General features: G+C 44.0%; 1 protein-coding gene across 1 annotated transcript in view; it reads left to right on the plus strand.

Annotated features, from left to right (window-relative positions):
• The first annotated feature begins 11,666 nt into the window (after window positions 1-11,666).
• Window positions 11,667-26,833, plus strand: part of STK17A (serine/threonine kinase 17a) — a 28,773-nt gene continuing 13,606 nt past the window's right edge. Inside the window, exons 1-2 of the mRNA XM_071559596.1 lie at window positions 11,667-11,957; window positions 20,561-20,773. Coding sequence (XP_071415697.1) covers window positions 11,776-11,957; window positions 20,561-20,773 — 395 coding nt within the window. The 5' untranslated portion in view covers window positions 11,667-11,775. The remainder of the gene's footprint in view (window positions 11,958-20,560; window positions 20,774-26,833) is intronic.

Here is a 26,833-nt window from a genome sequence, read left to right on the forward strand (position 1 = left end):
ATCTCTACATACCTCCATTAATAACAATGAAAATACAAATGCAAGTTACACTACACTTGACCAAATGTTAATAAATGTTTACTTCCACCTACGTTGATTAAAAAATAAAAAAAAAACCTCATCAAGCATTCCAAGCTTTTATATACCCATATCTTCTGAATCAATTCACAGCCCATTTTACTTCCTAACTGTTGAATCCAGTCCTAGGAGCTGGTCAAACACATCTTCATCCATCCTTTTTTTCCCCTGTGTGTATTGTCCATCTGAGAGACACCTGGGAGCAAAACTGCAATTTTTATATACGAACTCATGATCCACCTCAGTTGCATCAGTTGGAACTGGCCCAGATACCTGGTGCAGATGAGACCTTTAAAAACTAAGAAACCCCAACCTGTAACACAATGCAAAGCATAACAGCGATTGTTATGGTTGTTGCTTGCCAGTGCTGGAGAGAACTTGCACTTCAGAGTTATTGGGAGGGGCATCTCCATTGTGATGTTTACCACACAAGAAGCACAAGGTTGTGCACACTCAAGAAGGATGTTTTATTATGTAGCATAAAGGACGAGGCTCCCTTACCTTAGTATTGTACATGACGAGGAAAAGGGGAAGTAAGAAGAATGTTCTGCTCTTATGAATACCCTTGGGTTCTGTTTACCAGGTCTTTGTTTTCTGATGTTTAAAATGCTCCTTTCCAAATGAGAAGTCTAGACAATCTCTTCCTTGTCAGAAGTCATTTATTTTCTGTCAGGTTGGGCTGATCTGTGGTTGCTGGGGGTGGTTTTCGGTTCTGTCCTTTTTCTTTCCTTGTTCAGTAGAATTCTCCATGGCCTCAGGAATGGTTGGTTGTAGACAAAATGTTTTCATGTAGGGTCTGTCAGATGAGAAGCTGCCTTGGACAAGGGTGTTTGTCAGGGATGAACGAAGGGGACTGTAACTCTCTGTGGGTTCAGACTTGGTTGCACTTCCTCTTGGAGGAAGCCCAAAGGCCCTCCAGTCATGCCACATACCACTAAACTAAAGTTACTGCAGACATAACTCTCTTCAGTTTGGTGTATTTTGCATTCCAACTCTGGATCTGGGCAACAAAAGGAAAACAGCAGTAGGATTGTGTTTGGATGGATTCTGCTGAGGCTGTTACAGTCCACCTCACTGCTCTGATTAATTTCTGTTCATTAATCTTTGCTGCCCTTGTTTTCCAAGACTGATCTCAGATTGAAAGTGTTGGTCTTGACTGGGAAAAGGAAATACAAAGTACCTTCTGACACTAAATACGTTAAAGGATGCCTGAAGTACGAAGTGAGAGACTCGTGAAGGTAAGTGAGAAGGTAACACCATAGTTTGTAGCAGCTCCCATGGGGGCTTGTTACCAGTAGTTTTGTGTTAGCGATGCTTCAAATGCTGTAAAATCAGCAGGTAAGGGCTAACACAACTAAGTTTTCTCTCCAGAGCAAAAAATTGGACACTGCTTTCTCCCATATTTTTATGGTGGCTGTACAGAATCTCATCACACTTGAAAAACTGCATTCTGAGAGTTTGAGATCCTTATCCTGCTTTTATTCGTAGATCAATAGGTATTTGAAAGGTGATGGACCCCCCAAAAAATGTTTCTAAGCAGAAATAGTGGCTTTTGTTAATAATGCATAAAAAATCTGGAATATTTAAATTGCCCCATTTATTCAATTTGTGTGACATTTATACCAATTTACTGTATGGCTTTTACTGAGAATCTATTTTATAGTATGTTGTTATTGAGTAACACATTGCAGTTGCAGAGGGAGGCTGCAGCTACAGGCCAGATTCACTGTACCACACACCAAAAATGATGTGTAGTATTTCCATAAACAAGCTCTCAGGCATCTATTCCACATGACCTGCCCCACTGCACAGGAGAGATGGAAAACTTCACGTTTTTCTAAGAGCATCTATCATATGTTCACATGAGTTCTGTCAGAACCAGGGAAGACTGAACATGAAATCTTCCACTTTATGTAATTTCTGCTTCTTCACCTCTGGGCCCCCAAATCCATTTCTTAATTTATTCCTGGTGATGTTTATAAAGTTATCTGCACTGTGTCCAATGTTGGATGTCTTCGAACATTAGAAGAAAAGAAAGAGAAGCATCCAACTCGTTGGTCCATGTTTGGCCATGGAAAATCAAAAGCTGTCTCATTAGCACAGTAAAAAAAAAAAAAAAATTAAAAAATCCAATCTTTACAATGCTGTATAGTTACATTTTTAAAGTATTTTAAAACTATATTTTATTAAGGAAAAGTAAAACTATTTTTTGTAGCGTAATAAAGGATGTTTGTATTTCAGAGACAGCATCAAACCCCACTGACTGAAATATGGAAGGCTTTCTCCTGAAATTCTTCTTCCTGACGTGTTCTGGCCCTTGCTGCACCGTAAGCTAGATTGGGTTTGGCAGGTGCCACCTCAAGCATCTTTTGTGTTCCTGCTCTGAGAGACACAGCACAGCCAGCTACTTCCCATCAGAATCCTTGGTCCAAGCTGTCTTTCAAGCACACAGTGTAGTAGTTTTTAAAAGGTTGCTGTCTGGGTTGACAGGGTCATGCAGAATGCCTTGCAATTTTTTTTGATCCAAACCCAGGAGTAGAGATGATTGGCTGTTTGCATGAAACAAAGAGAAAGAAAATGCCATACTCAGCTTTTCTGGTATTTTACCATTCCAGTCCTATCCCTCTCTCTTCCCAAATGCCCTACCCCAATAGGTTTTCAGACTCTGACATCATCTCTAGGATATCCAGAGCGAAGCTTCGGCATTCATTGCATCACACCATGGGCAGAATCACTCCCAGCCTGGAGGGAAGGGCAAGCTGTGCATCCCAGTGGCCTCGTGGTGTTGGAGAGAGGCAGGGAATGGTGCTAACAGGAGAGCGGGAGGAACCTGCCTCCCCTGGCCTGTCATTTAACCTTCCCATTATGCAATTAATTGAATTCATTGTTGTTATGGATATGCAAGACACATTCCCTTCCTCGTTCATCTTTTGGTTCAAATGCTGTTACTCACTCCCCAGATCTGCATTTTCATTTGTCAAACACCACCTGTTGATTACAGGAATTCGGGTTTCATTGTTTCCCCACAGGAAAGACAAGAAGATGTTCCATAGGGCAGAATTACAGTGAAATAATCTTTTCAGCTCTTTAAACCTCAGTTCCCTTTAAACATGGTGGTGGCTGGATTAAGGTATGGCATCAGCACCAATAGACTTTTAAAATGCAGGTGAAAAGAGGAAGAGGCAATCTGGCAGCCTTTGTGCATTATAGTTTTTGATAGGAGCAATGAATACTACTGGCAACTTGCACGGTATCAGAGGGTCCACGTGTCTCTCAAAGTGATTGTTGTGATGGTATTAATGATGGAGAGAAGGGGATATTCATGAAATCCTGTTGCTCTACCAGCATTAATCTGAAGATAAGAGAATGAAAATAGGTCTTTTAAATCACCAGTAGGTCTTCCACCTTGAGGTAATCTCACTGACTGTTCAAGCACATGAGCCATGCAGGATTTGGTGCAGTACAGACAGCTGTACCTTACTGTTAACAGCATTCCCAAACGCTGTCCCTTCAGTCTGCAGTGCATTACACAAGCTTCCAGTGTCAGTGTGTGGCTGTGCACCCTCACAAATTAGCTCAGTTGGTTAAAACTTGGTTGTAATAATGCCAAGGTCATGGGTTCAATCCCCTGTGTGGGCCATTGACTTAAGAGTTGGGCTTGATGATCCTTGTGGGTCCCTTCCAACTCAGAATAGTCTGTGAATCTCTCACTAGTCTGTCTGTGAAACTTCCATGTTCCAAGGAGCCCCATGGCTACCACAAGGCAGGGAGGGAGTGGTCCAAACTACATCCAACATCTGATTGAGCAATCATGAGTTTTGTAGAGGTCTGACACAGGGGGGGACTTTTCTCACCCACTTTGCTCAAGTGCCCGTGAACTTTTCAATGGATGTAGCTGAGTTCTGAGTTCATAGTCTGGTCTGAGAGGCAGCTTGTGGAGAGGGGGTTGTTTGTTGGGTTTGTGTTTTGTTGTTCTAGTTTTGCTGTAACAAATAGTTGACATACCTCTGGTTGAAAACAACAGGATACCGAATTTGAACATGAAAATCAAATCTGAACAAAGCTAAAATGTAAACGCACAGAGGACGAGTTAAGCTCGTCCTTCACTATTAACCCTGTGACAGTCTATGGAATTTCAGAAGGACAAATTTGACTGGAGATTTGTTTGATTTCTGTTGAAATAATACTTGCCCTGTCTCCATAGTAATATTAATAGGGCTTCCCAGTCAAGACTAAACACTTTCAGTCCAATGCAGACCAACAGATCTTTGTACAACAAATGCGGTGCTTTTTTACTATTCTTGCTGTACCTCAGTGTTCATTATTAAAAGGTAAAATTACTGCAATATACTAAATCTGGGATAGGTTTTCCAGTTATCACAAGGTCCAAAAAATTGGATTGTTACTTTCTCTCTAGTGAGTCATGTAGTTCCTTTGTTCTAGTAGAAAAACAGATGCCTGTAGATAGTAGTTACTAGGTATAGTAAATATTGTACCATTAGCCAAATTCCCTGCAGCTTCCAATTTATCTAACAGAAATGTCTGTTATGGTTTTTGTTAAAGACTACACAAAGTCAGTGGCAGGAAAGGTCCTCATTATTGGACTGATTTTGCTCATATTGACAGAAAAATGTCACATGATACTCAGGCTGTGCTTTCTATTCAACCATATCACTATAGAGGAATGTCAATAAAATCACTTTGTTATGGCATTGTGTGGACTGTCTATTACAAAGAAATTATTTCACAGAGGATGTATGTTAGTGGAAAATAGCATTGGTCAAAGTCCACTAGTTTCAGGAACTGTGGTTCATGTCCTTTCTGACCATTGCATTCAGGCCCTACCACTGCTTTTATTCAGTTTCTCAGGGTACATGTCTAAAACTTGAGGTTCTCCATTTAAGTGTGCACAACCAGAACCTCCAGACTCTCTCAGACTACCCTAAGGCCAGCCCTGCCTTGAAAGCATGTGAGCTTATTCCTGACTGTGGAAAATGCCTGGTGAAACAGAGGGACAAAGGCAATATGCGTGCTGCTTACGCAGAGCTTGCTTCTAGGGATAATTACGGCATTACAGGGATGAAATGCAAGTGCAAAGGTGATTTCTTAATGGCATATGCTGGGTCTGCACTAAGTGTTGACAGCACAGACACAGCAGGATGCTCTGGCATCTCAGTGTGTCACACCCATTTCTGTCCTGCTCGTCACTGTAATATCTCAGGCATGTTTCATTAGCACATTCCAGGACAGATTAACACGCCTCAGATACACCGTCAGCACACACCTCGCTGACCATACCTGTTCTCTTACACCAACTCACCCCATGAGGGATCGTGGTACAGTGTGTGAACAGTGGGAAACCTTAAACGGGAGGCACAGGTTTTATAAGGAAAGGGATAAACCCATGGAAGACACCCCAACAGAAGAGGTGAGCATGTCTTGCACAGGACAAATCGACAGGAAATGTGAAGCTCTGTGTTACTGTGAGAACCATAAGGGACCCTGTGCAGCTGCACTGCCCTTCATCCTGTGTGGGGAGCACAGGCCCATGAGCCCCAAGCTCCTGCAGCAGGGATGGTGGTGCTGGGGGTGGCAGGAGTGGCACCCACCCTGCCCAGGAAATGCAGGTCTCACAGCGCAGCCTTTGTCTGTGTGAGGAGGAGATGAGGGAGAGCCCACTTGGGACACTAAGCCAGATTTCTCTGAATTGTTCACATATAAAGGAAGGGGCAATCAATATTTACCAAAAAAGCAGTGAGATGAGCTGCTTATCATTAGGGTGCCTCAGAGGCCTTTCTGCAGTGCAATCTGTGTATGTGGCTGGAACTTTGCTTTTCACCAAAAGCCATTCTATGGCACTTTACTGAATTTCTTTTAAAACAGAGCAGCACTCCACCTGAAGTCTCCATGTGTACATCAGATGCCTTTCTTGGCACTCAAACAAAACTCCATTATCCTATAGGATATTACAAAGCAATAATAATCCCTTCCCAACCTGTGGTAGCAGTGCCATAGTTTTTTTTCTACAACAGACAATAAACCCACTTGCAGCCTGATGTTCATTCTTGTACAAGAGGCCAGACTGGACAATAGCTGTTACATCTGGAGAACAAAGGCACAAAGGATCTGCTGGGTCTCCTCTAATCATAAATCCTCCCTGAGCTGCAAAGCCACACTCTTTCATTATTATTTTAATTCTGGTAAACTTGAAAATCAATTTTGACTGAAAATACCTTCATGGATTTATCAAGATGAAGCATGTGTGGCTTTGTTTGTTTAGTTCTTACCCTCTTGGAACTAAATTTTGAAGAGAAAACCCCCAATATATTATTCTGCCTGAAACAGAAGCCCAGATTCTTATTTATTAATATAAAGCATGTTTATATTGTTTTAACTCTGATGTAAATGAAACTCATCCCCACAGTGCCATGTTACAGCTTTTTGAGGTTGAATAGAAGTCACTGGAAAGCACAAAGAGTGTAACTAATGATGTTTCTTTCCTGAATTGCTGTAATGTAGGATTTCAGATGATTAATTAACTCATATGGTACAAGAAGATAGTGGAGCTGCATGTGGGAGTTTTCTGTGTCAATGATAAGCAATAGTAACACTGAGGTCACTTGCCTCGCCTTCTGTGAAGAGTGATACACTTTAGAGACATGGAGACACTTTAAATTTTTCAGTATGAAAATAGAGTACTGGTTTGGGTTATCCTTTTTTTCCCACTTACAAAATAAGTCAGTTGTAAGGAAGAAAAATGCTGTAAATACTCTGTGGTGTGACACTGAAAATCTGTTCAGTCAGTTTTGAAACTGACCACAGACAGTGATTGAAAAAGTGGTGTTGGTGTGATTTCCTAATGCTGGTTTTCCACAATCAAAACAGCATAAAAAATAAGTTCCACATGCTCCTATTTTTCTGTTTTCAGCAGTTAATATGGTTGGGGCTGTAGACAAAGCAGTCTGAGTTCCTAATCAGCATTCCACATGGAGTCACCTTGTTTGGGGAACAGCTTTTCAGGGATGGAATCTCTTTAGGAACTTTGTTACCAGCTGTGATTTGACTGCAGTAACTCTTAGGTATGTTGTAGTGCTAAATCCAATCAGTGACTCTTTAAGAATGACTGAAATTAGTGATAGAGACACCATATAAGATTATACTTAAACTATGTGTGAGGATATGTTTACTGACAGCTTTGGTATCTTTGGCAATTGGATATAAACTTCCCTGCTTTAAGCATGTAAGTTAACAGCTCTGGTGATATGTGCATTGGGTAACAGAACTGGGACCTCAGAGTTTGGCCTCTGCTTCTGTGGTATGTGAAGGCCAGAACATGCCCCTGAACATTGGCTGATTCCAATGGGATGAGGTTCAACAAGGCCAAGTGCAGGTCCTGCCCTTTGGCCACCCCAACCGCCTGCAGCGCTCCAGGCTGGGCACAGAGTGGCTGGAGAGCAGCCAGGCAGAGGGACCTGGGGGGACTGAGGGACAGGAAGCTCAACAGGAGCCAGCAGTGTGCCCAGGTGGCCAAGAAGGCCAATGGGATCCTGGCCTAGATCCAAACTAGCGTGGCCAGCAGGCCCAGGGCAGTGACCCTTCCCCTGGACTCTGCCTTGGGGAGGCCACACCTTGAGTGTTGTGTTCAGTTCTGGGCTCCTCAGTTGAGGAAAGAGATTGAGGGACTGGAGCGGGGCCAGAGAAGAGCAACAAGGCTGGAGAAGGGACTGGAGCACAAGTGCTGTGGGGAGAGGCTGAGGGAGCTGGGGGTGTTTAGCCTGGAGAAGAGGAGGCTCAGAGGTGACCTCAGCACTGTCTAGAACTCCCTGAAGGGAAGTTCTGGCCAGGTGGGGGTTGGTCTCTTCTCCCAGGCACTCAGCAATAGGACAAGGGGGCACGGGCTCAAGCTCTGCCAGGGGAAATTGAAGTTGGAGATCAGACAAAACTTCTTTCCAGAGACAGTAATTAAGCACTGGAATGGCCTGCCCAAGAGAGGGGGTGGATTCCCCATCCCTGGAGGTTTTTCAACTGAGCTTGGCCGTGGCACTGAGTGCCATGATCTGGTAAAGGGACTGGAGTTGGACCAAGGGTTGGACTTGATGATCTTGGGGGTCTTTTCCAACCCAATCGATTCTATGATTCTGTGATCATCTTTGTGTTTCAATTTTAGTCCTCCTAATGTACAAACTGAAACAGTTTGTGCTCTGGTCAAAGCCATAAAGGAAGTGGTGTTGCATCTTGGATTTTGTAGATTACAGCCTCCCTAATTTGTGCAAGGTGCTTGGGACTGCCTGGGCACTGCAGAGAAGCTGTAAAACTGTTCTGAGAAGCACCAAGATAATGCATGGGAACCCCTATGGTGTGTTTTCCAACTGGTAAATTAATATTGTTGTGATATATGTAAAATTCATATTCAAATGAGAATTTCTGCAAAATATTAACCTGTGAGTGTATCTGGAAAGGTTACTCTTAGATTTGCTAAGCACAAGTTGTTCATCTGTCTTGGAAACGATTGAATGAAACCCTATGAGTAAAAAAAGAAGAAGAATAAGTATTATTGTGACATGAGTACCAGTTTATATTAAATCTCTCATAAATACAAAAACAACTCAGTGAAGCTGGCAGTAATGATGCCTGGTGCTGCCACTTAGTGGAGCTGTGCTTTCCTTCCTTAAATTAGAAAAGAGAAGATTAATAACACTTTTATTGTTGCAGCTGGTAAGAAACCTCCATTTGTACAAACGTGTGCTGGGTGTTCAAGAGTTCTTGTGTAAGTGCTTTTACAGGATGACACAAGGTATTTGAGGGATACAGGAACAAAACACCTCGGGAGAGGAATGTGTGCTCTTCCTGTTGCCTCACAGAGAAAACCACCACAGCACAAAATAAGTAGCTTCAATGCAAAGTAACTGACTTCATAATGGAGCTTCAGCAGCCTGCAGGAATTCCAGCCACAGAAAATCGTGTTTTTCTATCATTACAGAAGTTGAAAGGATGAATTTAGCCCCTGAAAAACAGTCTTATGTGAGCTGAGCAAGAGATGGTAAGATTTCATATTTCTGTTATAAATGGACCATGATGAGGATGATTATTATTTTGGGTAACTTCTCCATCATGTACAAGCTGCCTGAATACATTCATATTGGGAAGATAAATGTCTTGTGATGATCAGGCTGGAGTCAAACTGGTTCAACTGAGCAATGCAACACTTTTGATCCACCTCTCCAGGGCAGAACAGAACTCACCCTTTGACTCCAGTGCACGCAGACACAAATTGAAAGGGACATTGTTTCAAACAGAACACCTGTGGTGGTGTCTTCCACCTCATCTCCTGCTTCTTACCTTGCAGGCCAAACACAGCTCATGAGAATTAATTCCTTGGATGCTGCTGCCAGAAAAGAAAAAAAAATGCATTAAAGTGTGAAACAGTTCATGTTACCTGTACCAGCAGGAATCAGTGTTTGCTATGCCATCTGAGTGCACACAGCTGCTAATAATAGTGCAGGGATTGAAGCCAAATATCCAAACAGCAGAAAAGGCATATACACTTTACTGGCAGTTACATACGAGAGTAACCAACCTAGATATGTCTGTAAGCTTATCTTTAAATAATTCAAGCATTGTCCATATCCCCACATCTTTCTCCCTGTGCAGGCAGCACATATAAACTTATGCTGAAGTATTTAAGACTTAGATCAGTGCTCTTTTAATGGAGTGGTGAAACTACAGTGAATCATCACTTATGTTTATCCTTTCTAGAGGGAAAACTTAAATCAATACAGCATTTATCAGCCCCACAATATTCTGGTTAAACCAGGCAAAACATAGTCTGTCCTACGGCTGGTGCATAGTGAAGTGGGAGAAGATTTGAGACAGGCAAGGGCAAGTCCTGCCTGACCCTGCCTGCTGTGTTGGGCTGATGACACCAGTGGACAGGGGAAGGGCTACAGAGGTTATTTTTCTGGACTGCTGAAAAGGCTTTGACAAGGTCCCCCACAGCATCTTCTCTCCAGACTGGAGTGTAATGGATTCAATAGACTGTTACATGGATAGGAAAGTGGTTTGCTGGTCATACCAGAGGGCAGTGGTCAATGGCCCAGAGTCACAATGGGTATCAGTGACAAGAGGTGTCCCTCAGGGCTCTGCACTGGGACCAGTGTTATTTCATATCTTCATTAATGACACAGACAAAGGAATTGAATCATAGAATCACAGAATCATAGAATGGATTGGGTTGGAAAAGACCTCCCAGATCATCAAGTCCAACCCTTGGTCCAACTCCAGTCCCTTTACCAGATCATGGCACTCAGTGCCATGGCCAATCTCACCTTAAAAACCTCCAAGGATGGGGAATCCACTCCCTCTCTTGGGCAGGCCATTCCAATGCCTGATTACTCTCTCTGGAAAGAAGTTTTTTCTGATCTCCAACTTCAAATTCCCCTGGCAGAGCTTCAGCCTGTGCCCCCTTGTCCTATTGCTGAGTGCCTGGGAGAAGAGACAACCCCCACCTGGACAGAACTTCCCTTCAGGGAGTTCTAGACAGTGCTGAGGTCACCTCTGAGGCTCCTCTTCTCCAGGCTAAACACCCCCAGCTCCCTCAGCCTCTCCCCACAGCACTTGTGCTCCAGTCCCTTCTCCAGCCTCGTTGCTCTTCTCTGGCCCCGCTCCAGCCCCTCAATCCTGAACTGAGTGCATCCTGAATTGAGTGCACCCTCAGCAAATTTGCAGATGACTCCAAGCTGAGCGGTGAAGTTGACACACCTGAAGGACGAGATGCCATCCAGAGGAACCTGGACAAGCTTGGGAAGTGGCCCATGGGAACATTTAACAAGGCTAAGTGCAAAGTCCTGCACCTGGGAAAGGGCTGCCCTTGGGATCAGTCCAGGCTGGGGCACGAGGGGATTGAGAACAGTCCTGCCGAGAAGGACGTGGGGTGCTGGTGGGTGAGAGGCTGGACATGAGCCACAATGTGTGACTGCAGCCCTGAAGGACAAAAATTCTTTACAGAGAGAGTGGTCAGGCATTGGAATGGCCTGCCCAGAGAGGGGGTGGATTCCCCACCATCCCTGGAGGTTTTTAAACTGTCCATCCAGGGGCTCCGCATCCCTCCCGTCCTGAGAGGAGCGCAGAACCGCACACACCACTGCACAGGCGGCCTCAGCAGGGCCGAGCAGAGGGGTGGGACCACCTCCCTCGCCCTGTCGTGACAGGAAGGTGCGGGAGACACGGGGAATGCGGGGCCGCGCGGGGCTTCGCTTAACTCCCTTTCTCCCTCCCCCCCTCCTTCCCACCGTCCCCTCCTTCCTTCCCTCCCTCTCTTCCTCCCTCCCTTCTCCTCCTCTCCGTCCTTTCCTCCCTCCCTCTCCCTCCCCTTCCTCCCTCCCTCTCCCTCCCCTCCCCTTCCTCCTCTCCCTCCCCTCCCTCCTCTCCCCTCCCTTCTCTCCCCTCCCTTCTCTCCCCTCCCTCCTTTCCCTCCGGCCCGGCTGAGGGCGCCGCGCGGCCGCCAGGGGGCGCCGCCGAGCCGGGCCGAGGGGAGCGCGCGTGGGGCGGGATGGAGGGATGGAGGGGGCGTGGCCTCTCGCGCGTGCCCAGCCCCGCCCCTGTGCCGGCGCGTGCTGAGCGCCGGGAGCGGCACCGGCACCGGGAGCGGCACCGGGAGCGGGAGGAGAAGCAGGAGAAGGAGTCCCCCGGCCCCGCGCCATGAGCCCCGAGGAGAAGCCGCCCCCCGGGCGCTCCCGCGGGGACCGGCCCCAGCCCCAGCCCCAGCCCGCGGCCGGGCGGTCCCGCCGGCGCGGAGGGTTCCTGGCCGAGATCCGCACGCCCATCCGCACCGAGCCCTTCCAGCAGCGCTACAGCCTCAGCCCCGGACGGGAGCTCGGCAGGTGAGAGCCCCGGCACGGCAGGGAGCGGGGCCGGCGGCGGAGGGGGCCCTGCCCGAGAGGGGTCCCTGCCCTTTGTGGGATCCCACCTGTAGGGATTCTCTGTCCTTATGGGATCCCAGTCGTGGGGAGTACTTGCCCTTTATGGGGTCCCTCTGCCTTTATGGAGTCCCTCTGCCCTTATGGGATCCCACCCGTAGGGAGTCTCTGCCCTTATGGGGTTCCACTCGTGGGGAGTACCTGCCCTTTATGGGGTCCCTCTGCCCTTATGGAGTCCCCCTGCCCTTATGGGATCCCACCCGTAGGGAGTCTCTGCCCTTATGGGGTCTCTGCCCGAGAGGGGCACCCTGACCGTGAGAGGTCCCTGCCCTTTATGGAGTCCCCCTGCCCTTTATGGGATCCCACCTTTAGGGATTCTCTGCCCTTATGGGATCCCACCCGTTGAGAGTCCCTGCCCTTTATGGGGTCCCTCTGCCCTTATGGAATCCCACTCGTGGGGGGTCCCTGCCCTCTATGGGATCTCACCTATAGGGATTCTCTGCTCTTATGGGGTCCCCCTGCCTTTTATGGGGTTCCCCCCGTGGGGTGGTGGGTCAGCCCATGGACGTGCCCCCCGCCTGCCCTGGGGAATCCGGCTGGGAAGATGTTGTGGTGCTCCCTGGAAGCCGGTGTGGAGTAGTGGGTATTGCTGTAGCTTTCCATGGGAGAGGAAAACATGCCCCCCTTTTTTTTTCCTTTTTTTTTTTGTTAAATGTTTTTGTTTGTCCCCTTCTCCTTGGGCTTTGTAATCTGTGACATGTGGAAAAACAACTCTAGGCTCGAGGGTGAACTTATGGTGGAACTTTTCAAAGAGTTAAAAAGCTGGTGAAAATCTTGGGTTTGGAAGTGATTCCACGTGCAAGGTTTAATCCGTGTATAATTTCAACACCTGGCTGATAGAAGGCAAGGTTTGGGGCAAAAATTCTCATTGAAAGGTTTTTCCATCCCAGGAACTACATATATGGAATTTCCAGCACCACTGAACCACTATTTTTGTCTGAAATTCTGTCACTTCTTACCAAAACAGTACCACTATACCTCGAGTTGCATGTGCTTCATCTAAGGAGATGAAAATAAATAAGAACATGAAAATAAGAAGATAAAAAAGATTAGGTGGAATACCACGGGTTATGTGACAAGAAGATGCCCTCCTCAATGTATGTTCTTTCACAAGTTATGCCACCTGTGTAACTCAGTTTGTACAGCAGCCCTTTGGAGCTAAAACAGAGTTTCAAAGCAAATGTAGCCACAGAAAACATCTCTAACAAGTGTTTAGGTTGCCTGAGTGGGAGCTTAATGCTCACTTAGTCACTCGGATGTTTTAGTAGAATAGGACCCGTTTAAGCACATTGAGCTAAACCATCCCCATGGGAAGCAGGTGGGAGAAACATCACACAGAGTGAGAAAGGGGTTTTCTGTCATGTTGTGACAACATTGGCCAAGACCTGGAAACTAAAGCTGACTAAATGCAGGCTACAAATCAACCTAAATTCTGAGAAAGAGTGGAGAAGGGGTAGGAGCAGCGGAGCACAGGATGTCCTGCTATCACTTCTGCTCTTCTTTTTTATTTGAACTTCAGATGAGTTTTAGAAAATATTTTGCAGTCCTGCTGTGGAGTGAGAGTTTCTCTTAGAGCCAAGTGATAGTCATTGGCCTAATCAGAGCGTGGAACAGACGAAGGTTCCTTCTGGCACACAGAAGTACAACTGAGGTGATGAGGTTTTCACTGTGGACAAGAATTAAGTATTGCAGCAGGTCTTGGTCTGCAGATTAAACAAGTAGATCTCAGCATGGCTCTCTCTGTGAAGAATATTTTTTGTCCAGAACTGTATTTAAAGATGTCCTTTGTGTGAGGGTTGTGATTTTGCACCTGTAGTTATGTTAAAATGAGTTAAGTGAGGGTTCTGAGTGTCTTTGTTTTGTGCACATATTTTGGTTCAGATTTTTTCTCTCCTCAGCATTACAAATGTTTTCACTATCTTCTCTCTTAGAATATAGAAAATAGAAATCTATATATTTGAATGTGTGTGTCAGTTTTTTTATATAACAATTTTGAATGCTTTTTTTACTATATTTTCATTTTTTAAAAAATGGATTCTTCATCTCGAGTACTCCTATTAAAGGCAATTTTTTACCAACTCTGTGACAAAGCATAGGTGGAAAAGTCTCTCTGCCACTTGTAACTATCATTTTATTGATAATGCATTAGCAAAAATTGTTTCATTTTTATATGTTCATAAAAGGTGCAATTACTTGTGGGTAGAGTTTATACCAGACTTGGACAAATTAGCACCCAGGCATGACAGGTTTTCATCCTTGTGCACACAACCTAATCTATCATAGTTCTAATTTGGTAGCTGATTTTGCTAACAAAAAAGTTTCTATACTCTGTATTTATCCATCCAACTTCCCAGAATCAGGGAAACAATTTAAAAGCTGAACTTTGGGTAGGTTTGAGAATGACCACATTGCTATGAGTAGTGTTTAAAACTGACAGTGGGGAGGAAAATCAAAGTGGATCTCACCTTTGCTGCTGTGTGAGTTCAGCAGGGTCGTGTGTTCTGGGCCCTCCAACTCTGTCCATCAACTGTTCAACAGATGAACAGGCATTTCCAAGTCTGTTGAGATACAGCTCTTAGGAAAGCCAGGTTAATTTGGGAAAAATATCAAAAACTTAGTTATAATGGCCACTCTGGAAAGCAAATTAAGTTGCTTAGGATGACACAGAAATAGCAGGTTTAAAATTAAATTATTTAATATATGAAATTTTGCTCCAGTCTTCATAGCCTTAATAATTTTACTGTCCTCAGAATCAGATTGGTCTCACACAAGTCTTCACTTGGATGAGGCTGGAAATCAAACTTACCTCTGATGGATGTTTTAAGGGTGCCCCCAGGCACTCAGCAATAGGACAAGGGGCACGATGGGCTCAAGCTCTGCCAGGGGAAATTGAAGTTGGAGATCAGAAAGAAATTCTTTGCAGAGAGAGTGCTCAGGCATTGGAATGGGCTGCCCAGCAAGGGGGTGGATTCCCAATCCCTGGAAGTTTTTAACCTGAGATTGGCCATCGTCTTTTCCAACCCAGTTGATTCTGAGATTCTGTGAGTCTTCTCATCAACTCCCTGAGACTTGAATGTTTTCAGACAGTGCTGGCTTGAGTTAGTTTGAAGTGGTGTAACCTTCACAGAGGACAAGACACCAATTGCTTAACTCTTCCTCTTACCATCCACACTTAAGCCATAATTGTACTGTAAAATGGGGAACAATTCCTTTTCTGTTACCTACAGCTTCCTTAAAGAGTCCAGCATAATTATATTTGGTTGCCTTGCTCATTTTCCTGAACAAAAAACTCCTAATTATGCACCAAATATTACAAGACTATTAATGCTTCAGCTTGTTGATGGAGTATTACACTTTTTTTTGTATGAAACAAGCTATGCATTAGAAGTCACAAGAGGGCACGGGCTTAACCTCTGCCAGGGGAGGTTTAGGTTGGATATCAAGAAGAAGTTCTTTCCAGAGAGAGTGCTCAGGCATTGGAATGGGCTGCCCAGAGAGGGGGTGGATTCCCCATCCCTGGAGGTTTTTAACCTGAGATTGGCTGTGGCCCTGAGTGCCATGATCTGGTAAAGGGAGTGGAGTTGGACCAAGGGTTGGACTTGATGATCTTGAAAGGTCTTTTCCAACCCAATCCATTCTATGATTCTATGATTGATTCTATGATTCTTCATGAACATCAGAAATGGACTCCTTGCACTTTGCTGTTTGGAAATCCAAAATTGTCAGGGAAAAAAGCCCACATTGCAGGAAAAAAAAGTTATATGAGTTATGTAATAAATTGCATGTAGTGTTGTGGATCTCAGAAAAGTTTTCTGAACTTTATAAAAGGCAAATATCTTCACAGGAATTACTGTTATTCCTGCATTTGTTACGGTGACAGTGCTTTATAGGTCACTTTAAAAATTATGATTAATGTAAGGTTAGCTCTTTGTTGTTCTGAACAACCCAAATTAATTGGTGTGACATAAATGTTCCTGCATATCTGATCCGACGTTTTATTTGTGATTTGACACTTTTCCTTTAAGCTACAATGTGTGCCTGATGAAACAATGCAAATGCTGTTGGCAATGTGAAAAGGTGACATTGAGCTTCTTTGTAATCAGATGTGATTTATCTTAAATCATAATTATTGAATGAGACTCCTGTGAGGACTGAGAACTGCTTCTGATTTCCTATTCTTGTCTCCCTCCAAGCATTTGTATTTGTGTTGGGATGACTGGTAGTCTGTTTTCATCTTAGGAAACTCCCTGAAGGGAAGTTCTGGCCAGGTGGGGGTTGGTCTCTTCTCCCAGGCACTCAGCAATAGGACAAGGGGGCACGATGGGCTCAAGCTCTGCCAGGGGAAATTGAAGTTGGAGATCAGGAAAAAATTCCTTCCAGAGAGAGTGCTCAGGCATTGGAATGGGCTGCCCAGAGAGGGGGTGGATTCCCCATCCCTGGAGGTTTTTAACCTGAGATTGGCCGTGGCACTGAGTGCCATGATCTGGTAAAGGGACTGGAGTTGGACCAAGGGTTGGACGTGATGATCTTGGAGGTCTCTTCCAACACAATCGATTCTATGATTCTGTTATTAAATTTTTGATCTCAAAATTGTTCTTCCTTCCATGCCATGTTGTCACTGCCAGCTCTTCTCAATACACTGAACTAGCAATGATGTGATCTAACACTCTTTTCACTATTTGATATATATATATATATTTATAAGGAGTTCTGAAAAGCAGGATTTTAAGAAAGGCAAAGGTAAAGTATATACATTGTTTATTTTGTAAGAAAGCTTCTTTATAGTTGTCTACCTACAATTCTTTCTTAAGAAAGTTGGACCAAGGGTTGGACGTGATGATCTCAGAGGTCTTTTCCAACCCAGTTGATTCTATTCTATGATTCTATTCTATTCTAAAATTTATCTTGGGCTTAACCATACAGTGGATGCTCTCTTTGAATCATAGCTCTGAAATTTTCTCAGGCATGAGTCTAGATCACTGTGCAGCCAATAGTGCTACCAGTTGCAAACATCAGGTTTGTCAAGTTTGCTCTTTTTGGGGATTGTATTCCGAAAAGGTGACTTCTAACAGGCAGTAGTTCAGTAGCTCTAATTACAGGTGTAGCCATAAAGAATCTGGGCAGCATTCTTGGTCTCCAGCACCAGGAATTATTGTCATTTGTCAGCCGACTGCACTGCCGTGTAACCTGTCCCTGCAATCACGTCACCTGTCAGGGACTGGCCAGCTCAGCTCAACAGGACATGCCACACACACAGGGGTGGCTCTGCTGGCTCCATGACTGCTGTTTGACTTCCACAGTGACTCATGGGCAATGAATCGGCAGCAGTGGTACTCATTAGGCTAATTAACTTGCTTCAGATAGATTTTGTGTGTCATTCAAACTGCGCAGTGCTGGGAAGTCAGGCAGTGCAATAGGACAAGGGGGCTCAAGCTCTGCCAGGGGAAATTGAAGTTGGAGAGCAGAAAAAAATTCCTTCCAGAGAGAGTGCTCAGGCATTGGAATGGGCTGCCCAGAGAGGGGGTGGATTCCCCATCCCTGGAGGTTTTCAACCTGAGCTTGGCCGTGGCACTGAGTGCCATGATCTGGTAAAGGGACTGGAGTTGGACCAAGGGTTGGACTTGATGATCTCGGAGGTCTTTTCCAACCCAATCTATTTTGTGATTCTGTGAAGCTATTAGAGTGTTACAGATTTCAGATTATTACAGTATTACAGGGATTTCAGACTTTTCTAAGCTGCCTTCTCCAGGTTTTTCCCTGATGCTAAAATTAAAAGCTTTTCAATGTTCAACCAGAAGGAAGCAGTGCATTCAGAGACTATTGGAGGAAATCAGAGAAGGCTGAACCCAGTCAGGGGCCCAGATATGTTGGCAGAAAGGCTTAGTATCTGTCAGGTATTAAAATAACTTGGTGTTAAAGTGCTTATCTCTTAGTTTCTCAATTGATTTTTATTTGTTGTTTCTATTTTTCTTACCTGCCCAGTCACCAGTTATTTGGGGTTTTTTTCTTGTGATGCTTTTGGTGCTAAGAACTTCAGCAAGTATTTTAACACTTTGGATAAATGCATAGCTTTATATTGTACATTAATTTTGTACTACAAGATCTTATAATATTATTTTCATGCATTTGCAAAGCTCTGTCATATTCTCTTCATGTCTACATTATTATTTAAGAAGTTTATCCCCAAAAACTTGATTCAAGACATTGAAAGCATATTGTTACTATTTGTCTGCCTTCACCAGACATCTGGGCTGGGCTGTGTCTTAATCCATCTGGTGCTGTAGATAATGTTAAATTAGATAATGCAAAATATTATTCCTAAAGGAATAACTGTGGCTGTATCAGTGGTTACACCTCCAATTATTTTATTGAGATTGCCCAGCAAATACCCACGTTGTGGGTGCTTATTTGTCTTGATGCATTTAGACTGTGTGATTTTGAAACAAATGCCCATTAAAAGCTGGCTGACCACAGCTTGGTTTGGCAGTTCCATTTCGTGGATAATCTCCTACCGACAGGTTGGGAGATGTGAGAGTGAAAACCTGGACATGAGCTGAATTAGTTAATCCTGTGAAATTCAGCTTGGAGATTGGAGAGGCCAAACCCACTGTAATTGTATTCCAAAACAAATGAAGGCCACTATTTTGGTTTTGGCAAGCCTACAATAAGAAAACAACCAATGTTAAGAGCTCCAAGCTATTCCTGCAGCTTTATACAAAAATGTTTACATGTAAATGAAAAAGGATACTTTTGATGGACTTTATGCCAGTATGGTAAGAACTAAAGTAAGATTACTGTAACTTCACAGTATGAGAATTTATCATTCATGAGATGACAGGGATGAAGTTCAACAAGGCCAAGTGCAGGTCCTGCCCTTTGGCCACCCCAACCCCCTGCAGCGCTCCAGGCTGGGCACAGAGTGGCTGGAGAGCAGCCAGGCAGAGGGACCTGGGGGGACTGAGGGACAGGAAGCTCAACAGGAGCCAACAGTGTGCCCAGGTGGCCAAGAAGGCCAATGGGATCCTGGCCTGGATCCAAACTAGCGTGGCCAGCAGGCCCAGGGCAGTGACCCTTCCCCTGGACTCTGTGCTGGGGAGGCCACACCTTGAGTGTTGTGTTCAGTTCTGGGCCCCTCAGTTCAGAAAAGAGATTGAGGGGCTGGAGCGGGTCCAGAGAAGAGCAACGAGGCTGGAGAAGGGACTGGAGCACAAGTGCTGTGGGGAGAGGCTGAGGGAGCTGGGGGTGTTTAGCCTGGAGAAGAGGAGGCTCAGAGGTGACCTCAGCACTGTCTAGAACTGCCTGAAGGGAAGTTCTGTCCAGGTGGGGGTTGGTCTCTTCTCCCAGGCACTCAGCAATAGGACAAGGGGGCACGGGCTCAAGCTCTGCCAGGGGAAGTTGAAGTTGGAGATGAGAAAAAAATTCTTTGCAGAGAGAGTGCTCAGGCATTGGAATGGGCTGCCCAGAGAGGGGGTGGATTCCCCATCCCTGGAGGTTTTTAAAGTGAGATTGGCCGTGGCACTGAGTGCCATGATCTGGTAAAGGGAGTGGAGTTGGACCAAGGGTTAGACTTGATGATCTTGGAGGTCTTTTCCAACCCAATCGATTCTATGATTCTATGAAAATACCTTCTCAGTCTAAAAATCAGCCCTGTGTATGGATGGAACTGAGTGGAGCAGGACGATTGCAGGGATGTTCAGAGCAGGCCCTTCAGGCAGAGAGCTGGGGGGAAATGTCCTGTTGTGAGTGCTGAAGTGGGTTTGGCTGCCCTGGGGCATCAGCAGTGCTGAGCTCTGAGTGCCTGGCACTCCTCAGTGTGGGCTGGGCACTGTGCTCAGCTCTGCTCAGCGTGTGCTCCTGTTCACCCTCCCTTTTTGCAGAAATGTTGTTGGAAAGCTTGATGTTAGTTGAGCTGCTTGATTTGATTTAAATCGTCCGTGTTCCTTACTTGCACATTGAGATGAAGAATAAGGGATTTTGAGAACTGTTAAACAATCAGAAAACTCTGGCCTGGTGGAAATGCCAAGTGCCAAGAGTAGGGCCTGGATATTGTGTGGCAAACAGAGCAGGGCTCACTGAGAGTGCTGGTTGCTCTTCCCTTAAATGTGGTGCCTGAAAACAATAACTGGGTTATTGTGAGGTGGTCAGAGAAAGCATAAATTGCCTTCAATTTGCCTAAATTTGTACCTTTTGGTCTTGTCAGCTTTTTTAATTAAAGTTGGAGAAAAACTTAATCTTGGGAACTAGCACAGCTTGTTTATTCCGGTTCTTTGAATTGATAGATTTTGTTAAATTCCTTATTTTTCATGGAGGTTATAATACATTCTAGGCTGTGGTGTTCCCAACTTCTAAGCACAGGGATCATCTCTCAGCAAGGCACCTTTCTAAATTTAGAATAAAATTGAAATGTACCCAGTAATAGTGATTTGGTTCAAGTTTCCTGAAATGTTAATTTACAAGGGCAATACTAAAGCTGTCACTAAGGCACTTAAATTCTTATTTAATTTCAGGGGGAAATTTGCAGTGGTGAAGAAGTGTATCCAGAAAGACACTGAAAAAGAGTTTGCAGCAAAATTCATGAGGAAAAGAAGAAAGGGTCAAGACTGTCGGATGGAAATAATCCACGAAATTGCAGTCCTTGAGCTGGCACAATGCAACCTCTGGGTCATTAACCTGCATGAAGTCTATGAAACTGCAACAGAGATGATTTTAGTCCTGGAATAGTAAGTATTAGTAATGATTCCTGAATAACCTTCTTCGGTGTTTGCTTAAAACTAATAATGTGAGAATACCGTGTATCAGTGTGGATAATGTGGAAGTTTTTATTGCTTGCCTGTCACACTTGGAAAAGAATTGCTGAGATCACAATTACAAGAAGTTATGTGCAGTCTCATAATTACTGGAGATTGTAACAAATTTCTCTAATTATGTAGTATCTGTCAAAGCTGAACTGTAGTTTATGCAGTTAAAACAATCTTGAATGAAATATGAACTGTGTACACTCCCTCCTTGTAAAAGAGGAAGAAGCTATGAGTGCCTCTTCCAGAACTGAAGATTATTTCATTGACAGTGACAAAGATAGGTGAAATCTGTGATGGTTTTTTTACCAGTGGGATTTTTATCTCTTGTTTCTTTTTTTCTCATCAGCCCAGTCACCAGTTGTTTGGGTTTTTTTTCTGGTGATGCTTTTGGTGCTAAGAACTTCAGCAAGTATTTTAACACTTTGGATGAATTCATAGCTTTATACTGTACATTAATTTTGTATTACACAACCTTATAATAATATTTTCATGCATTTGCAAAGCTCTGTAATACTGTCTTCATGTATACATTAGTAATTAAGAAGCTTATCCCCAAAAATTTGATTCAAGACATTGAAAGCATATTGTTACTTTTTGTCTGCCTTCACCAGACATCTGGGCTGGGCTGTGTCTTAATCCATCTGGTGCTGTAGATAATGTTAAATGAGATACTGCAAAATATTATTCCTATTATTGCAGTTGGCCAGAGCACAGTGCTAACACCCCATGGTTCCAGGTTGGATTCCCATAGGGATCATTCACTTAAGAGTTGAACTTCATGGTCCTTGTGGGTCCTCTCCAACTCAGCACATTCTGTGTAACAATCTGTGAAAAGTTGTGGAAAAGGTACTGAAAGCAACAACCTTATTAAAAAGAAACTATCAAAAAGCTCTCCAAAACATTATCTTTTGGGGAAAAAAAAACCAAAAAAAGAGGGGGAGGGTTGAGACCTGGAATAGTTTCTTTTAAAGGACACTGAACCTGTGACTGTGTTTGTCTGTGTGGTTTTCTCCACTTGGGTTTGTCCAGGTGGGTTTTTTCTGCAGCTCTTGTGATATTCATGTAATACACTCAGATACCTGACAGCAAAGTTCCAAGATGCAACTTGTTGCTGAGCTCCTGTTCAAGCTCAGTGGATTTTAAATAATTAGGAGAACATTGAGGGTCAGTAGTTCAGAAGTGACTTAACCTGTCTGCTGAGATAAATCAAGTTTGTGCAGTTCTTTTCTTACTTGATAGCACAAAGAATTGTGAGAACTCTTGTGCCCCAATCACATCTTGTTTGGGAGTCAAACTGTGCCTTAAAATTCAGTGAAATGGAGTGAGATAGTGTGTGTTAAGGCAAAATTCCTCCTGGAATACATTTTTTAAACTTCAATGAGCCCTTATGGATTTCAGTACATATGAAATATTCAGTATCTGTTCTACTGCAAATGTGTGACAGAGCTGGAGTTTTAACTGCTGTCTCATAAATACCTGCTTTAAACAGTAGCAGAAATTTAAACTGGAGTACTGTTTAAATTCCTGGTTCCCACAGGGTTCTAACATGATCAGTAGAATCCAAATGTGCAATGAAGTTTTGTGATAATTTCAGTGCAAAATTGATAGTTTTCTTTCAGATCTCAGTTGTCTTACAGCTGCAAAACTTTGTTAAATCCACAATATTAACTAGGTTGTTCCATAATTAGCAAAATTGTCGGGTTTATATGCATCAAACAGTCATACCTTGTCTCAGATAAATAGCTGTGTGTGTGTTAGAGTTCTAAATTACAAAAGCAGCCTTTCCCTGACTTCAGCAACTATGTCTGGGAGCTTCTTTAATGCCAACGTGTTCCAGAGACGTGTTGCAACAAAGCAGGTGTGAATGTCAGTGAATTTCTGCCATTCTGCATGCAGAGGATTAAAGAACATCCCTAGACTGCAACATTCTCTGGGGCATTTCAGTTTCTGTTAAGCTCCATGGTCTGTGTGGCAGATCTTTATCTTGTGAAGGAGTAGAACAAGTGATTGTTGGCCACTGACTTTATCTGCCAAGGGTTCTCCAGTTTCTTGTCTTGCTGTCAAATCTCTCACAAGGGCTGAGTGGAACATCCCATGTTTTGCCTTCAGGAAGAGAAATATTAATGTTTACATGGAGGGTTGGCTTTCAAGTGGTATCAGTTTCTGACAGAAAACAAACTTGAAATTGGCCGTTAACTGTTAAATATGAAGTGTTGAGCAGCAGGAAGCAATGAGGCATTTCAGTGTTGGCTTCAGCTTGTAGCACAGCAAATTGGTGGGGTCTGCATAGAATCATAGAATGGATTGGGTTGGAAAAGACCTCTGAGATCATCCAGTCCAACCCTTGGTCCAACTCCACTCCCTTTACCAGATCATGGCACTCAGTGCCACGGTCAATCTCACCTTAAAAACCTCCAGGGATGGGGAATCCACCCCCTCTCTGGGCAGCCCATTCCAATGCCTGAGCACTCTCTCTGCAAAGAATTTTCTTCTGATCTCCAACTTCAATTTCCCCTGGCAGAGCTTGAGCCCATCGTGCCCCCTTGTCCTATTGCTGAGTGCCTGGGAGAAGAGACCAACCCCCACCTGGCCAGAACTTCCCTTCAGGCAGTTCTAGACAGTGCTGAGGTCACCTCTGAGCCTCCTCTTCTCCAGGCTAAACACCCCCAGCTCCCTCAGCCTCTCCCCACAGCACTTGTGCTCCAGTCCCTTCTCCAGCCTCGTTGCTCTTCTCTGGCCCCACTCCAGCCCCTCAATCTCTTTTCTGAACTGAGGGGCCCAGAACTGAACACAACACTCAAGGTGTGGCCTCCCCAAGGCAGAGTCCAGGGGAAGGGTCACTGCTCTGGTCCTGCTGGCCATGCTGGTTTGGATCCAGGCCAGGATCCCATTGGCCTTCTTGGCCTCCTGGGCACACTGTTCTAAGACCTCAGTCAGGGTATTGAAGTAGGAGTTGAAGGGGTAACAGGTAAGGCCAGGAATTAATCTTTGGGTCAGTCCCATTTCAGCGAAAATGGAATGAAAAAAAACCCTGGGATTTTACTGGAAAGGTAGAGGCGCCATCTGGGAAACTTGATACATCAAATATAAAAGGAAACAAAAGCAAATTTGATAACTTTTGGGCTTGACAGATGTATAAAACCTACCTGGCTTTTTCCAGTAGTGCAGTAGAGCATCTGATGCTTAAGAACTGGTGTTTTTGTGAGTGTTCATCCCCATGTTTTTACACACCTGTGGAAGGGTTAGAAGATATTAGTGGGTCAGGTGTTACAGAAACCTCTCAGTGCAGCTTCAAAAATCTAAGGCATTAAGTAGTAGGTTGTGAAGAGCTTCTGAACTGAGCAAATACCTGCCAGGGTCTTGTGTAAATACAGTAGAGTTTTGCTGTGCTTGCTTTAAAAAAAAGGGAAAAGTTGTCTTTATCATCTCGAAGACACAGTCTGTTCATCTGATGTGTTGGATGAAGGGTCTTTTTTACCTGTAGTTATTGGGACCTGGGTAACTTTACTGGTTGTGTTGTCCTGGACATTATTTACTGTCCTACTTACTGAAGGTGTAAGTGGTTAAGAATCTGCTGGCAGGGAACAATTTGTTTGACATGGGATTCCCCTTGCAGATTGTCTGTAGTCTCAGTCAGCACTGAAATCAAGTGCATTTTAGGAACCTGCCTAGATGACCCTGAGATCAGCTCAGTTGGTTAAAACTTGTTTGCAATAATGCCAAGGCCATGGGTTCAATCCCCTGTGTGGGCCATTGACTTAAGAGTTGGACTCGATGATCCTTGTGGGTCCCTCCCAACTCAGAACAGTCTGTGATTCTGTGGTATCTCTACTCTGAGGGTTTGTACTTGAGTCCTTCAGAGCACTAACTTAATGTCTGAGCCATTAAAGCTGGGGAAATGTGTAATTTTTTTCAGATGCACTGAGATAGATTTGTTCAGTCTCTTTCCAATGATACATTAAATGGCCGTGTTAGTGTATCTTAAGTGCACTTGAAAGAAGTTTGATGTTGAATTTCACACACTGCATTGTTAAGATCCATTTCAAGGAAAATAAGTAGTCTCCATTTAATCTAAAGTCAACATAATTGTAACAAAGATTAGTGCTCCAGACTTTCAAATGACTTTTAGCTCATTTATGCTGATAAGCAGTGATAAGGTGTTAGCAGGCTTTTCATTGATGAAGAGCAGTTGGATTTCACTTGGAACTGGAGAACTTAACACCACAACAGGACTTTCATAAATCAGAATCACAGAATCACAGACTATTCTGAGTTGGGAGGGACCCAAAAGGATCATCGAGTCCAACTCTTAAGTCAATGGCCCACACAGGGGATTGAACCCATGGCCTTGGCATTATTACAACCAAGTTTTAACCAACTAAGCTAAATAGCTAAAGAATTATGGTTGTCGTACCTTTCAACTTTGGAAACAATTCTTATGTCTCACATTTTTCCCATACACCAAGCTAGGAGAGCATACACTAGAGAATAAAGCTTTCTAAGCAACACTGTGTTTTAAAGTGTTGTGTTATTAAATATTTCCTTATGCATTTTTTTTCTCAGATTAAGATGACTTGTTTTCCTAAAGACTTTGCTGTCCTAAGGATAATTCTTTGCTTTTATCCCCTAAGAACATTTTCTGACTGGGTGGCTGGGGGTGCCAAGTCATTTGCAAAGTTATTTCTTAATGACAGTTAGAAAAACTACAGTTTAATGGAAGATGTGTTCTTAGAGGGAAAATGGGTAAATGTCATCAACATGCCCATGACACTTTCCTAGCAGGTATTTTAATCCCTTCTAGGGCTAGATTAATTGGGGGTTTTTTTCCAAAATCTAGCAGGGGAATACAAAATAATTGAGTTGAAAGTATTGTTAAGGAACTTGGCAAAACCTGACACAGGACAAGGGGGCATGATGGGCTCAAGCTCTGCCAGGGGAAATTGAAGTTGGAGATCAGAAAAAATTCTTTCCAGAGAGAGTGCTCAGGCATTGGAATGGGCTGCCCAGAGAGGGGGTGGATTCCCCATCCCTGGAGGTTTTTAACCTGAGATTGGCTGTGGCACTGAGTGCCATGATCTGGTAAAGGGACTGGAGTTGGACCAAGGGTTGGACTTGATGATCTCAGAGGTCTTTTCCAACCCAATCCATTCTCTGATTCTATATGCAAAACCTGCTGTTGTCAACCAGGGCTCACACTGTACTTTTAACAGACCCAGCGGAAAACCCAGTGGGAGTGGAGGGCACACAGGGCCTTATAAAGCCCTGAATGTCTGCTTGGTAGGCATCTGTTGCAATTTGTTTATTAGTGTAACTTCATTAACACTGAAGTAGGCACCAAGCTAAAATGTAAGCTACCTAGAATTTTAATACTACACTTAAAGAACGCTGAATTGTAAGTGTTAAAAGTCAAGGCAATAAAATTTCAAGCAATGTGCCATCACTGAAATCAAGACACAAGGCTACTATGTAAAAGTAGAAAACCCTTGATCCAGAAAATTTGATTTTAAAGAAAGGTATTGAAGTACCTCCCAGTACATCTGAACATGCCTGGGTTCCTCAGCCTGTTTAAGAAAGAGACATGCAAATAGAGCCCTCACACATGCACAGGCACTCTGAATTATGAGACATTCTGTTCCCAGCTACACAGACACCTGGCTGACAGAACAGCTGAACTTCACATGCAATGCTTCGTTTTTTGATCTCAACTTTGCTGTTTAGGATGCAAAGGGAACAACTTTCTTCTGGACAATTCACTCTATCCAAAATTTACCTCTCTGTAACAAGTTCCCAGCAGCCCTTTAGAAGAACACATGGAAATTTGATACTGATATTTGAGTGTTTTATGTATTGTTGCTTGGAGTGAGATTAACTGATTCCCTTGAGCAAAACAGTCAGCTGGCTGTGACCCAGCCCAGTCACAAGGGGTTGGAAGAACAATGTCAAAGTGAACGCTAAAAGATTGTCCTGCTGTTCACAGAATCT

The sequence above is a fragment of the Pithys albifrons genome, chromosome 7 (genome assembly GCF_047495875.1).
Source record: "Pithys albifrons albifrons isolate INPA30051 chromosome 7, PitAlb_v1, whole genome shotgun sequence".
NCBI lineage: Eukaryota > Metazoa > Chordata > Aves > Passeriformes > Thamnophilidae > Pithys > Pithys albifrons.